The sequence below is a fragment of the Centruroides sculpturatus genome, unplaced genomic scaffold, assembly GCF_000671375.1.
Source record: "Centruroides sculpturatus isolate CEXI.00-Female unplaced genomic scaffold, Cexi_2.0 scaffold588, whole genome shotgun sequence".
NCBI lineage: Eukaryota > Metazoa > Arthropoda > Arachnida > Scorpiones > Buthidae > Centruroides > Centruroides sculpturatus.
In genome coordinates, this window is record NW_019384816.1 from 319,415 (window position 1) to 335,216 (window position 15,802).

Consider the following 15,802-nt stretch of genomic DNA (forward strand, 5'->3'; position numbering starts at 1 on the left):
AAAATATATATGTTTTATAATAAAAGTACTTTATTATTATTCAGCAAAATTATAAAATAATTTAACGTATTAATTTTAAAGAATTTTATTTTATAATTAAGTTAAAAAATATATTTTTTAATGTTTATTTTTATAATAATATACTCAACTTTTGGCATTATTTTTCTTTGGTATCTTACGTGTTTTTTCTATTTATAAATGAAAGAAATGGGATTTCTTATCAGGCAAAAAATAAAATAAAAAATAAAATGGAAAAAAAGGAGTTGTTTCTTCATTAAAAATAAGAAAAAAAAGGGAGAAAGAAAAATAAAATAAAATAAAATACTTATGTGCGTGACAAAATATTGCAAATAAATTACTTTTTGAATTTCACAAGACAACTGATTCATCAATCATTTTGTTTATGTAAGAAATATCAAATAATGGATCTTTCCATAGAAATTCTAATAAAATTTTATGCATATTTAATATACCAGCAAATTTTCATTAAAATAAAGATTAATACTTTTGATTAATTAATTAATAATTAACGCCAGAAACTAGAACGAGTTATAAACAGGCGTAATCATGGTTTACTGTATACGCAGGCCATAATTACGCCCATTGTGAGTGGGCCTGGCCCACAATAAGGTTTTAAACAGCTTGGGTGAGGAATAGAAAACAACACCTAAATCGTACTGCCCATGATAAATTATAGGAATTCGAACTGAGCCATCGTTCCTCGTACCTCAGGTCGTTTCCTTTGCTGCAGACCTTGCCCATAACTGTAATCTTCTATAAATTGCGCCCATTATGGAGGAATTTGACTAGCATAGGTTATGCTGGTCATAATGGGCGCAAGTGTGGCTTACGTTTGCTCCATGCCCCATAATTTTTATTTTTCAGTATTAATAAAAAAAAGTATTTGAAAAATTATTAATAATTTATTACATTTTTATCGTATTTTTGCTTAATTAACAGTTTTAATATTTGTAAATATTTTATTTGACTTTATAAACATGCATTAAAAATGTGATGAAATGTTGAAATTAAATACGATTTCTGATAAAAATTACGGAGTAAAATGTATAAAAAACAGCTTATTAAGTAAATACAAGTATTATTATTATTAATTGTTTTTGTTATTTTATGAGCATTAGAATGAAAAGAGGATTCGAAATTTATTTTGAAGCGATTGTCGCGGTGTCGCGTTGCTTGGCGTCGCGCAAAGCGAACCATCGCGCGGCACTAACAAGTAAGTGATGAAACATTATACTAAATAAATATATTTTTCTATCACATTATTTTTATATATTTTGAATATAAATAACGTATAATATTTCAGTTAAATAAATTATTAAATTATTATAGAGATTCAATATAATTTAAAAAATTAAATAAAAAAAATTTAAATTCTCATATGCATAATTTTCATAAACAAATCTGTGCATTACTGCATAACGAAGACGTTTGTGTGCAATAACAGAGATCAATAACACTATATTATTAATAAAAATTAATTTTATTCATTAATAAAATTTAATTAAACATTTTTTCTCTTTCTACAACACATATTTTCACTTATTAATAGTTCAAAATACATCGAAATATAATACAATTGAATGTATATTAATGGCCACCTTCTAACAGAGGTCACCTCTATAAGACGGGCGTTTTTTTTCAGGAAAATGAATAAAAATGAATATAAAATAACCTCCAAACGACGGCCTGTCAGCGGCGGTTATTCGGAGGAATTGACTGTATTACGAGAATTTATTTTATTGTTGTTGCATACATTAATAAAACTGAATATTTTTCGTTAATTAGAAACTTAATTAATAATCTACGTGACCCAACTTTTCTGAAACGATCACCTACTCCCTGCGGGTGTATAAGTCTCATCTGTTGAAATTCAAATAAAAATCTGAATTACACAAGGAAAAGGTCAAAATTCGCTTGGTTTTTTTGCATGATGTAGCAATAAAATCTCATATATTTAAAAAAAATGTATATATTTTTTAAATATATTTTATTCATGTAAAAGTTACAAAAATCTTTCATTTTTTCTACTTTTCATGGCTTTAATAATTATGTTAAAGTCAAGACATCGTTCGCATGCCTTTCTGCATTATTTTTATTCAATCAATTTAAAAATTTATATATTTTAATTTTTATAAAACTTTAACATATTTTTGATATTAAAATTTTTACAAATTGAAATTTTTCATATTAAAATTTCATATTATATCATTTACACACACATTTTGCATATGTAACAATGACGTCGTTTACACACACATTTTGCATATGTAACAATGACGTCGTTTACACACACATTTTGCATACGTAACAATGACGTCGTTTACATACACACTTTGCATACGTAACAATGACGTCGTTTATCCACATTTTGCATACGTAACAATACGTCGTTTATCCACACACTTTGCATACTTAACAATGACGTCGTTTACACACATTTTGCATACGTAACGATGACGTCGTTTATACACATTTTGCATATGTAACAATGATGTCGTTTACACACATTTTTCATACGTAAGAATGATGTTTTTACATGTTATTTTCATACGTAATACTAATATTTTATTTACGTATACGTAAAGAAAACAGTATTATTACGTGTCCACAAATTGAAATAATTATTTTTAGCAATTGTTTTATTATTTTATAAAAAATAATAAGATAACACATCTCATTCAACTGATACAGTATAAACATTTGTATAAGCAGAGTAAAGCTTTTAATGTGTTAACACAGGATAAATACTATAAACATAGAAGTGCAAACAAAGCAGTATCAAACATAGTTCAAACACTGCGCTATCATATCTTATCATATCTGTAGCACTTGTTTTAAAATTTGTCAAAATTATGTTTAATATTATTATGTTTCGATGTAAATACTAAACATTTATTATTACACTAATAATTAAAATTATTTACCAACACTATAAACATAGTAAAAACTCATAATATAAACACAATATAGATTATACACACTTAAATTATGCTTTACAATTACTAATTAGATGGCTTAATTAATAAAGCATAATTATCGGCTCATAGATAGTAATAATTCTAATTATTCTGTTATAAATGTTTTAAAATTCAAACGTAACAATTAAAATTTAAAAATAGCCAATAAAAAAGCTCCTACCAATAATTGTACTGTTCAGCGCCATCTGTTGGAAATGTATACGAGTGTTTGGTTTTATGTAACTTAAACTTTAAAGGAAGAAAAATTAAATAAAAACTTAAATTATTATATTAATTATATTATTAAAATATAATTATTATAAAATAAAAATTTAAATTGTTTTCCTTTAAAAATTATAATTATTATTAAAAAGTAGTTGTAGATAAAACTACTTACATTTACATCTAGATGGCGCTTTAGATGTACTTTTAAAAACTTTTATTGTGACGTATCATTGATATATTATTACGCAATAATTAAATTCCTGAAATTATTTAAAATTTATATTATTGCGTCACAAATGACGTGTGATACTCATTTTTTTTAATCAAAGAAAAAATTTAATTTTTTCACGTTTAATTTCTTAAACAAAGTATAAAACAATTAAATTTAATTTACTTATTTAAATTAAAATTAAAGGAAAATAAAAAAAAAATAGTTTTTTTACTAAATTAAAACAATTAAAATTTTAATAATTTTTCAATTACAAAGTAAAACATTAAACTATAAATAATGAACAAAAATTAGAATTTTAAAATAATGTAAGAAAGAAAAATATATACGGACAGACATACAGAAACAAACGAAGATTATTTTTCAAGAACATTTCTTTCGAATTCGTGAAAGTATAATTAATTTATTAGCTCCTGTGTAATACAACAACACATAAATACACTTGAAAATTTATTGATCTAATCTTACAATCAACTGGTACAGTACGTGCTAGTGTGTAGATCTGTTTTCAGATCTGTATGTTCGTGTAGGTTTTCCTATCTGTATTTCTGTACGGTGGGGTCTATTGACAGTCTCTGTGTACATCTGTATGCTTGTATACATCTATGATTCGTTTATTTATAACCTATAAATTCTCACTGTCGTCCGTCTGTCCGTTTGTCTGTCTATCCTTAATCTCGAGAACGGAGTTAGATAGATGAAAGACGAAACAAATATGGAAACCTTAAGGGCCTTCTGCCCTTAAGGTTTCCATATTTGTACTATATAATATACTATATAATATACTATATATAGATATACTATATATACTTTTATATAGATCTGCTTGTATATATATATATATATATATTGTATTTTTATACTGTATATGTATACAGATAAATCTGTTTCGTGTATACATTTTATTGTGTACATTTAGATATATTGTTATCAGTTTACCTATGCAAGTATTGTCCGATTCTGTGTATTCACTACATTTTATCTGAAATTCTCTGTTTGCTTGCTTGTGTTTGCGGCTTATCTTTCTTTGCATACATAATTTTACTTAATTGAGAAGTCAAATTTTACCAGAAGAGAATTTTACGACAAATATTGAAATACATAAAATTTAATAAGTTTCGGAAAGACAGGATAACGTTTCAATAAAACTTTTGCTTGATAATTCCACATTATTTTCTTTCAAATATTAAATATGTTTTTAAGAAAATTTATTATTATTTTATTCTGGATTAGTTGAGGAATTTACATATAAGAAACAAGAATTTACATCTGAGTTTTAAATTAGGAACATTTCATTTTCTTTCCTTTCTTAGTTTAGAGTAGCTGAAGAATTTATTTAAATATTTATTATTTGTGTCGAAGATTTCAAATTATATATTTTAAGTTAGTAAATTCATTAAATAAAATCTTAAATATAAATAAAGCTTTCTGTTTACAGAAAATTTCAGGGATGGTTCATTCTCGTATATTTGAAATCAGGAGCAACTGTAGATGCACAGGTACCACGATTCATTGCTTAATTTGGCTGTAGCACATTCAACAGACAACACAAAGCCGACTTTTCATTTCAACGAATAGTTTGTGGAAGTTTTCCCCACAAAAATCTCCAAAAATGGAAAGTAAGCTTCACGCTATGCAGGCTATACTAGAGAAATCAGGAAGCTCATCAGTGCGTTCTGGTGACACACGATAGACTTTTAATTACAGAGCAATATCTGTAATAAACATTCCATTATCATAATACATTCTGAATATGGAGGTTTGTCTCTTGAAGCTGGAGGCCTTCTTACATTTCAGAATTGGATTGAAACGTTACTGCTCTTTGCTCTAAAGACACTTGTTCCTGAAAGTGAATCACTACTTTTAGTTGATCTTCTACTCAAAATTGAAGCTGAACTTCAATACCTAAAGGATATTGAAAATGATTTTCGAATTACATTGTCCAGTTTGAATTGTACTGTACTGTACATAAATAGTTTAATCATAGGTTTGCGCTTAGCCAACGGGCTGGAAACGTAGAGTTTTCGAGTTTTCTTCACGTTTTTAACACCTAAATAGGGATGTTTCCCGTAGAAAGTCCTCCTGGAAGGCAACCCTCTCGGCAGATCGCCCAAATGTCATCCCATTGCAAATAAACTAAACTAAACTAACTTATTATGACATCGTTACAATGCCGGGCTGCAATTTTTAATTACATTCTACTTGAAATTATAGTAACGATTAATTCTATATCAAATTTATCGCTCTATATAGTAAAGTAAAAATTTTGAATTGAAATCACGTTACTTCCAGTCCAGATCAGAAATTCGTATACAGTTTAAATGTTCTAAATCTAGAAATTAAAATACAGACAAACCTCTTAACAACGGCCACCGAGTGGAAGTATAATGAAAGTGACGTTATTTAGAGGTTATGGTATGAATTTCAAGAAGTAAAGTTCGTAAAAAAAAATGGCCGCCGCATACAGTTGGCCGTTGTCGAGATGTGTCCGTTATCGAAGGTTCGTATAACAAATGAACACAATTACAGTTAAAGAGGGAAAATATACTTAATTTATTACCTAAATATTCCAATATTTATAATTTTTAACAACTAGTTATGAAGGTAATAGGGTACTTAAACAAAATTTAAAGAGAGCGAACATCTCCATCATTCTTCAACTAATTATTCTTAACACAGAAGAGACAAGTGTGCCATAAAGTACTTTACTTACTAATCATTAAAATAGAAAACACACAAACGAAGAAAAATAAATAAAAATGGAATTTTTATCGATTATCGTTGACTAACAACGGTCTAAATATAGACGACAGATTGAAGACAACGATGAAATTACTGTCGTTTATAACAGACTTTTGTCACGCACGTCATCGAATAATTTATATCGTTTGCATCACCCCTTACATATCTTTGTATAGAGAATGAATGGCATTAAGATAGGAGATAGGAACAAAACACTTTTTGGATATCTTCTCTTCACTAGAATAATGTATATCCCTCTATTAAATTACTACAGAGGAGGAGGAGGAGGAGGAGAGAGATAGGTTTTTATCGTTATAGATATGGTTAATTTTTTAAAAAAACTTATTATTATTTATTCGTTAAACTTAATTAAATTAAATGGAAAATTCCATTAAAAATGGCGAGATAAAATTTTTGATAATTGAATGTTCGAAAAAATCGATAATTGGTAAACTATAGGAAGGTTAATTAATTATCAAAAAAAGGATGGTGTCGTGTGTATGATATGTTAATCGTTAAATCTTCGGTTTTAAGTTAATTTTAAATTAAAAATTAATATTTTTATTTTAAATTTGGTAATTATTAAGTTGTTATATTTAATAATGTTTAAAGCATTTAAGGAATTAATATGAGATTGTTTTTATTTTTACATCATCTGTCTTTCACGCTCTATATCTAAAAGTGTGGTTATGATGAAGAATTACATAATTAAAATTTCTTATTTTAACGGTTTTATNGCGAAATCGCGTCGCGTCGCGCACCTCTATAAACTGTCTCTATTTAGTTTTACGCCATTTAACATCGCGTATGACATTTCTAAAACATTTCTTTCTTTTAAAGCAATTTTATTTTTATTTGTCTCGTATAAAAATTTTAAAAAGTTCTTATAAAATTGTAAATAGCTTTTTAAATTAATGACATTTGAACGCACGCGACGACACTAAAACGTCAAGTATTTTAAGAATTACAGGTTATAAAATATTTCTTAGACTTAAATAAAATGCGTTTATTTATTAATATTATTTACATGAAGAATATCTTTGATGTTAGCTAATTTAAAAGCTATGAATAATTGATTTTTAAATACGCGACGTCGCGTCGCGTCTGACAAGCGACAAATTTTTTATATACAAGCGGTTTAAAAAGTTACATAAATATAAGGAACATAACTTGGTTAACTGATTTTTGGTCCCTTTTTTAAATAATTTATCAGCTTAACTTAAAAAATATTTAATTAATTATCGATTCTTTTAAAATAAAAATTGGAAATAAATACTGTTAAAAATGTAAAATATTTTAAGTAATAAATTGAAATTAATTTTTTTTAAAACTGTCAAAAGTTTGTAGAATAAGAATGATTTAAAGCTTGAAAGTAAAATTTCGAATTAGAAAAGCAACAGCTTGTAATTTCAGAGTTTTAGTGAACGTAAATTCATGTCGAAGCTTATTAATTAACATATGACATATTTACAACCTCGCAGCTTCGACTGGACTTAATGTATACTGTGAGATTTATGTAAATAAATATTAATTTATATTCTATTGTATAACTTTAATATCATTAATGTTTTAAAAGTTAGATGCCATTGACATGACTCGGAATTACACTCAGAGTTTATACGTCGTATCGGCTCTAGTTTACGTGCTTATAAGCTAAGTCTAATGTCTATATCGATAAGATCATACGTTTGTTTATACACGGCAAAGTGTCACGTGAGCGATCTGGCCCCTATTTAGATGTTAAACACGAGAAAAAGCCGGAAAACTCCACGTGCCATCTCATTGGCCAGGTGTGAACCCACCACTTCGGTGCTTTTATTTACTTGGTCTCTGGTGGACCCCATAAGATCATATGACAAAGAGGCGCAATATAGAAAAAATCAATCTATATTCTTGTTTAATAATAAATATACTTTAGGATTTTGTTTAAAAATATGCAAATAAGAAATTAAGACGACACAGATGATACTGGTTCTAGTATTTGCGTACATTTAATGTAAAGAGTTATGTCCCATAAAAGTCCCATAAAAGAGTTATGTTGATGTTTGTTTATTTTTTTACAAGTAAAACATACTGCTGAGGAAATAAATTCAAGTTATTTTGATAGTGGGGACCCGCATTCAGCATGAAGTTGTTGAAGAGTTTAACAGGCTGCATCCAGACTTCTCACCAATTACACAGCGCATACAGAATGTTAAACTCTTCAACAACTTCATCAAAATAACTTGAATTTATTCCTCACTCAGAAAGTATGCTTTACTTTAAAAAAACAATAAAGATCAACATAAATTAAATAAATAAAGATCAACTGCTATGGTTTCAGACTCATCAGTCTGAAACCATAGGACAACGTATCATACAATAATATTAGGGAAATAACTTCAGAAAAACAGTAAAAATTAATAAATTAATTACCTAAGAAATATTAAAAAGTGTTTAAATTATGTCAATAATTACTTATATTTAATTTATTTTGTAGACGAGTCCGGATTCGATTTCTAAAAAATACACAACGTTTACTTTCTCTCCGATCCTATATGTGTAGTTTAAACCAAATTATATATATTTATGTTACAGTAATTGTTTCTTATTTTTATGCGATCTAACTTAGTTTCATCAGAATTATAAAACTTTCCTTTGAGCTTCCACCAATGCTATTAATCCGCCATATTTGATTTTCTTAATATATTACTGTATTTATTTTATTTTATATTTTTTTCTTAAAAAATAACTGTAAATTACCCTATTAACTTTAATAATCACATTAAAATAGATTTTAACTTATTTAAAAATATTTTAAGGGCTACAAATGCAGAAAGGATAAAGTCACCCATAGAAAATCTTACTGTATTTGATCGTATTTCCATTATACTTACCTGCCATCTAGTAATAAGGTTTGACTCTAAATTTTAGCAATAATTTTCAACTTTAAAACACTTAATTTAATAAATTTAGTTAATGAAAGAGCTATTTATATTTTTTAATAGAGAAAAAAAATTTTTCGAATCACTAAAAATTTAAATTGTTAAATTAAAATTTTTATTAATTAATTATTTAATTTAATCCCTAAATGCTATACAGAGTTAAATCCCTGAATTTTTTTATTAATTTATTTAAAAATGTAAAGATAAAAATAATTTTTATAATACTGTACTTTTTACTACAGTGGCTAGAAAATATAGTGTCGAAAGCGCTTATATTCCTCCATTATAACCATTCGGTCCATACAGCGAGGTTAGTGACGTCACAGACAAGATGGCGCTGATGTCAATCGTAGTGCTACTTTCGCTTTGGCTACGTGATATCCTTTCTTACAAGAACATCGAAAGCGATTAAATTTGTGCTTGTAAAGTGAATAAATCCTTAGGAAATGGCTGAACAGAAACTTTACTGACTTGTGTATTTCTAATTTATAGATATTACTCTACTGTAATTTTTAATTCTTTTATTTTTGTCGAAAAGGGTGAGAAATCTACATGCATATTAATCTGTAATTTTTTAAGAGAGATTTTTCAAATATAAAGTGTATATGCATGGGTACTTGGCAGTAGACTAATAATCGTTTATTTGTACATACTTAATTTTGTAATTTTATATTGGGACAATAAAGTAACATTCTGCCTTTATATTTTATATACTGTGTAGAATTTAATTGTAATTTTAATATTGCTTTATACTATGTCACATAATACTGTGAACAGTATACAGTATTATGTAACTGATGGCATTTGCTTAATAAATTCTATTTTAGGCCCTCACAGTGGAAGAGGTTCACAAAGCCATATAAAACTTACATTTTATTATTAAAAATATGATAAATTCTGTATTTTTTTAGTAAATATGAATAAACCTTGTTGTTAATAAGGTAATAACAAGAGTAGATTACTCTTGTACTCTAAATAATACTTGTTTGTACAGCACTCAACAGCTGTAATGTAAAAATAGACAATACAGTGTAGGCTATTTGATTTAATAAGAATCTTAATTAGCTTTAATAAAATGAATTCCTTCATAAATGTTAATAAAGTAATACTATATAATAATTGATTGCTAGTGATATGATTTATTATCGATCTAAATTCTTTTACTTGGCTACAGCACATTTACTATGCTTAAAAATCCCACTTAAAACCAATATAAACATAAGATGATACAGCCAGTGTAGCACAACGATTGACAGCAGCGCCTCTTGCGGCAACCTCCAATATAGGGACAGAAAATAAGCTCGATTTCGACACTATATTTTCTAGCCACTGTACTTTTTACCATTTTAGTTGTAATTTTAAGCCGATAGATGGCGACAAAAAGGCACGTTGCCATCTTTATGTTTAACTATTGTTTTTTTTTTTTTTAAATTCATAATTTAAAGAAATTCTTATATGTATATACATATAAAAAGATATATTTTATTCAGTAATAAATTATTAATTAACAAATATTATTAAAACAAATACACAAATACTAACGATATGTAATCAACACATTTTCTGATGAAGGTGGGCACATTGGATTTATCTAAGATTATATACGTAAGATATTATTATTTGTACGTTTTATTGGGACTACATTTTATTATTTATAGTCCATACGAATCACGAAACCAAAATTTCAGCTTCTACTCTACCTTCTACTGATTCTTCCTTTTGATCTTCAGGAAAATTTATGGGTACCCATCCGCTTCTATCTGTAAGATCTTGAGGATGTTCCGGTTCTTCAGATTCATCTGGATGATCGGCTCTTTCTACTGCATTTGTATCGTAATTTTGAATTTCTGAATCTGATTGAAAATCTTCGGGACTTACCGGTGAAGCTTCGTATGAATTCTGTTGTTGATTGGAATCATATTCGCTTTGTTGAATGGATTCTTTCTGGCTGAATGTCGGTTGATGATAATTTGGTAATGATTCTTCGTTTTCATAAGTTATTTGAGGTGTGGAATCTTTTTGAGTTTCTGTTAATGAAGAGCTTGTTCCTTCGTCATTTTTCTCTTGCGCTGTTTGACTATAAACATATACTGGTGGTCTTATTCCTTGATAAATTATTATTGGAGGTTTTTGATGGTAAGGAGAAGCTGTGGAAGATGTTGGTGGAACTTTATAGTTAACTTTAGGATACGGGATTTCTTCATTTTCATCGGAATTTACTCCATTGTACGATTCTGTATTTTGAGAAGAGCTCGTAATATGATCTGTATAGCCGGAGTTTGCCATTGGTTTATAACTGCTACTTATACTACTTCCGGAGGTATGATAACTTGAAGGAAGGTAATAAGTAGATGGTCTGTAATTGCTAAACATGGAACTAAGACTGAATGGTCTTCTAACGAATAGCGAACTACCCAGAGCAGTGAGTCTTCCCATTATACCGCCCGAAGGTCTCAATTTTAAACCTTCATAACCACCAAAATGAAATCCTCCGCTTCCAAATATGTTGCTACCATCGCCATAACCAGAAGTCAATCCATATTCATAAGAGGGTGGATATCTAGTATAAGTGTAAGTGCCCTTATTTGAATTTCCGCTTCCGCTTACGCTTCCATAAAATTTTCCTCCGCTACTAGGCGAATTGTTTGAGCTATAACTGGGTCTCGATGGCGATGAATTATCATCAGATGACGATCCATGATCATTACCTTCACTGTAAGCCGTGTTTGTGTCTGAAGGCTGCCTGTTATCGTGGTAAGTACTGCTTGCAGAGTTATATCCATTATTATTTTCGTTGCTATACGAATTGCCCTTATAATTATATCCATCACTAGAAGGATCTTTGTACCCACCATAACTTACACTGTGGCCTTCACTAGCTTGTGCATATTCACCCTGTTCTTCTTCTAAAGCCGAATCGGATGGTTTAGATGCTTCTTTAACGATAATCGGTTGAGGAAAAACGTGAATGGGTGGGTGACCCGTGTAAATTATATGTGGAGCAGGCATGGACAAAGATGGAAAGTTACTCATATCTCGATTACTTCCGTATCGACCACCATCATCATCATCTCCAGGAGTAGAATGGGGAGGAGGACGAGGAATATAAACCGCATTTGAGGTACTCGGAGAGGTTAGAAAAATGGGTTTTGGCTGATAGACAGAATGATGACCACGCGAATCATAACCATAATTGCTTCCTTTATAGATCTGTAATGTCTCGGGTGGATATGATACAATGGGTTTCATATAACTCTCATCAGCTTGATACGGTACGGGTGAAGGATGACTGACAGATTTTATTAAATTTTTAATACTATTTGACGTTATGTGTGAATCGTAAGGAGATTGATGTTGAAAAGATAACTTATTCCTTGTATATTGCCCTTTGTATGGCTTACTGTATGAAGAATAAGTAGAAGTACTACTCTGACTGAAATCTTCAGCAGTGGGACTATACTCATCGTGATATGCACTGTTGAATCTGGTATCTTGAGATTGATAACCACTTGGGAGTCGCGAATAAGATTCTGATGTCTGTGCATATCCGGCTGTAGGTCTGTAACCTTCGTAACTAGACGGTAGCTGTGAATAAGTTGCAATTTGATTGTATGATTCGGAAGCCGCTCCCTGTTCATAATCATCGTAATTATTCGAAAATTTACCGAAACCTCTCCCACCTTCTTGAGTTGAAGTATCTTTACCGGAAGTTGAAAGGTAGCCTTTATTACTATCTTGGCTACTAGAATAACTTCCGTGTTTATTGTTATGTACAACGTGTACAGGTGGATGATGTTTGGATTGGTAAATTAGAACTGGTAGATCTTGATAAGGAAGAGGGATATATTCAACTGGTCTGGACGGTCCACTTTCGCTGCTTCCGATCATATTCTTTGGAATTTTTGGCATTGTGGGAAAGTATACCACAGGAGGTGGTAAATTCGAATATACCATTGGTCCTGCATACTTTACGGCTGATTTTTTCACTGCTATGGAATTGCTGCTCTCGTACGTCCTAGCATACGTTAGCTGCATCAGCAGAAGTGTATGGAGCACCTGCAAGAAGAACAAAGAATGTTTTATAAGTTTTCAAATTTAATCCGTCTAACATTGTATATTTGAATTTAGAACGAGTTTTTATGAAGGCTCTCTAATAATTTTCCATGGTAATTACCAGAAAAATATCGTTTTGGTTCTCAATTTGTACAAGTTATTATAATTAATGTAGAGTCTCTATTAGTATTATTACATTAAAGTAAAAATCAATCTCATAGCGCACAGAAGCTGAATTTCCATGAAAATATAATTCTATAAGTTTCTAATATTAAATGCAAGTTAAAATTTAAAAAAGTATTCAATGGAAATAATATAAAATCAGATGTTTAGGATAGAGAATAAATTAGCACAGATTTAACAGAATACAAAATTAATTAAATATACAAATGTACAAAAGAATAGAACCATAAAACTCGAAGAATAATTAGAAAATACAATTTCTCTCCCCATAAAATATAGGAAATGAAAATTAAATATAAAAATAATGCAATAAAACTAGACGAAGCAAGACTTTATATAGGCCTATAGAATAATGCTCTAGTTGTATATAGGTTCTACAAAATGTAAATACACCAAGATCACACTATAGATTTCCATTTAGGTAGGTTTCCGTTTTAGACAGGTTTTACTGTGTTAATAATTTCTGTATAACTTCGTAGGAAATTTTATACAAAGCTATTCTAAATTAGAACTGTGTATTGTAATGTAAACTTATGAAGTGTTAAAGTTATAAGAGGAACGTTAAAGTCGAAGCGTGTATAAAATTACTTCTAGACTTATAAACTTCATGTTTAATGACCCTAATATCTAAAAGCATAACCAAACAAGTTTATTTATATTGCTTAATATCCATTAGCGATATTAATTATTACGATAAGAATAAAATAGTCGTTTTTGGCACGCAATTTTTAATATATCCTTAACATTGAATTGGCCAAATTTGTTTCGCACTTGAATGCACCGTTGGACATTGCAAGCACACACACAAAAACCACTAACTAACCTACATTCTGGGAGGAACTATGCATTGTAAAGAGAGCAGAACGTATCAGTCTGTTTCTTTTTAATGAATACACAAGAAATATATGTATATATATATATATATATATAGTGTATAATTGTTGATATTTCTATGGAAAAATATCTCTATTTTTAATATTTTTATACATAGTAAGCGTTCAGAAATGTAACAATGACAACTGGACGAGACGTTAATGGGGAGGAGATTGAGTTTGAGTGAAGAACTAGTTCGACCAGAACCAGTTGCAGTATAGACAAAACGTAATTACATCTGTGGCCATGAACTTCTAAACACGTTGAAGGTCTTGTTGGTATCTAGTTGTTTTATCAGGTCAAAAAAATAAGACCTACGTCCGAAATTCTAATAGCTTAATAAACTGTTAAGCTATTATTGATTCAATTCATGTTTATGTGTTTCAAATGAGCCTATTAATTTTAATATACGTGAAAGATTTAGAACAGGAATTTAAATTTTTGCTCGAAATTTATGAAAAAACTGGATTTTGGAAGTATTTCAAAAGGATTTTCGGTAGCTTTATATAAGGAAACAGTGCGTGTTAATGGAATTATTTAATTAATTTTAAGCGTAAATAGAGATAAAAATTAAAGATTAATTTCTAAATTTTAATTTTCATTAAAGATATAAGCATTAAAGACATCCGGAGTGTATGAATTAATGATAAAATTGATATATCTATTAATTAATTCAGCCATCTTGTACACTTTAAATGATGTATCAGATGTACAGTACGAATCTTATCGTAAGAAGGAATAAAGTCTTTAGTTTAGGGCCTCCTATATTTATAGGCATCACAAATAATGATGCCTGTAAATATGGGAGGCCATAAATATGGAAAAGGAAAGGTTTGTTATGTATTATAGCTTAATAAATCCATTCCTGTATGAGCCTTACACTTCTAATCTCCAGTTTAAACACATTCTAACTCGTAAATAAATTAAATTCACTATAAAAAAACTGAAATTTTACTGAAATTAAGCAAAAATAATCTTACATTTCTGCTTTTTTTTTAACTTAAAAAAATTATAATAATTTCGATTTAATAAAGAGCATCGTATAATAAATAATAATTTTTCAACGTGTTAATAAATTAATTAAAAAATATTTTAAATTCATCTCATGATTTTTGACAGATTTATTAGCAAAAATATATCATTCTGTCGAAGCATTTACATGTCTTCATCGAAGCTTTCATCATTTAATTCTTAACTCGTTTAATAACGAATAAAAATTAAGATTTTGGTATTAAAAAAAATAAAATTTAATTTAAAAAAATAAAATTTAATTTAAAAAAAATTAAGTAATTAAATTTAAGCAAAAATAATCTGCAAATTTATTTTGTTTTATTGTTATTTTTCGGTTGACCTCACACTTTTGATGAATGTTAAATAAACTGTTAATGTTCACTGAACGGTATGAAGATAGTAATTAAAATTTTTATTTATTTATTTATTTATTTAATTTTATTGTTTAAAAATAAATAAATAAATAAAATACATGAGAAACAAGAGTCTTAACCCATTTTTTTATATGCCAAAATGAAGAGGAACTCCTTATATAGCAATGAGATCCTGTTCTAAAACATCGGAGCAATATATATATATAATTA

General features: G+C 28.5%; 1 protein-coding gene across 1 annotated transcript in view; it reads right to left on the reverse strand.

Annotated features, from left to right (window-relative positions):
- Positions 1-10,679: 10,679 nt before the first annotated feature.
- LOC111629855 overlaps positions 10,680-15,802 on the reverse strand; it is an 8,040-nt gene continuing 2,917 nt past the window's right edge. The window contains exon 3 of the mRNA XM_023373767.1: positions 10,680-13,154. Within this exon, the coding sequence (XP_023229535.1) occupies positions 10,767-13,154 (2,388 nt within the window). The 3' untranslated portion in view covers positions 10,680-10,766. The remainder of the gene's footprint in view (positions 13,155-15,802) is intronic.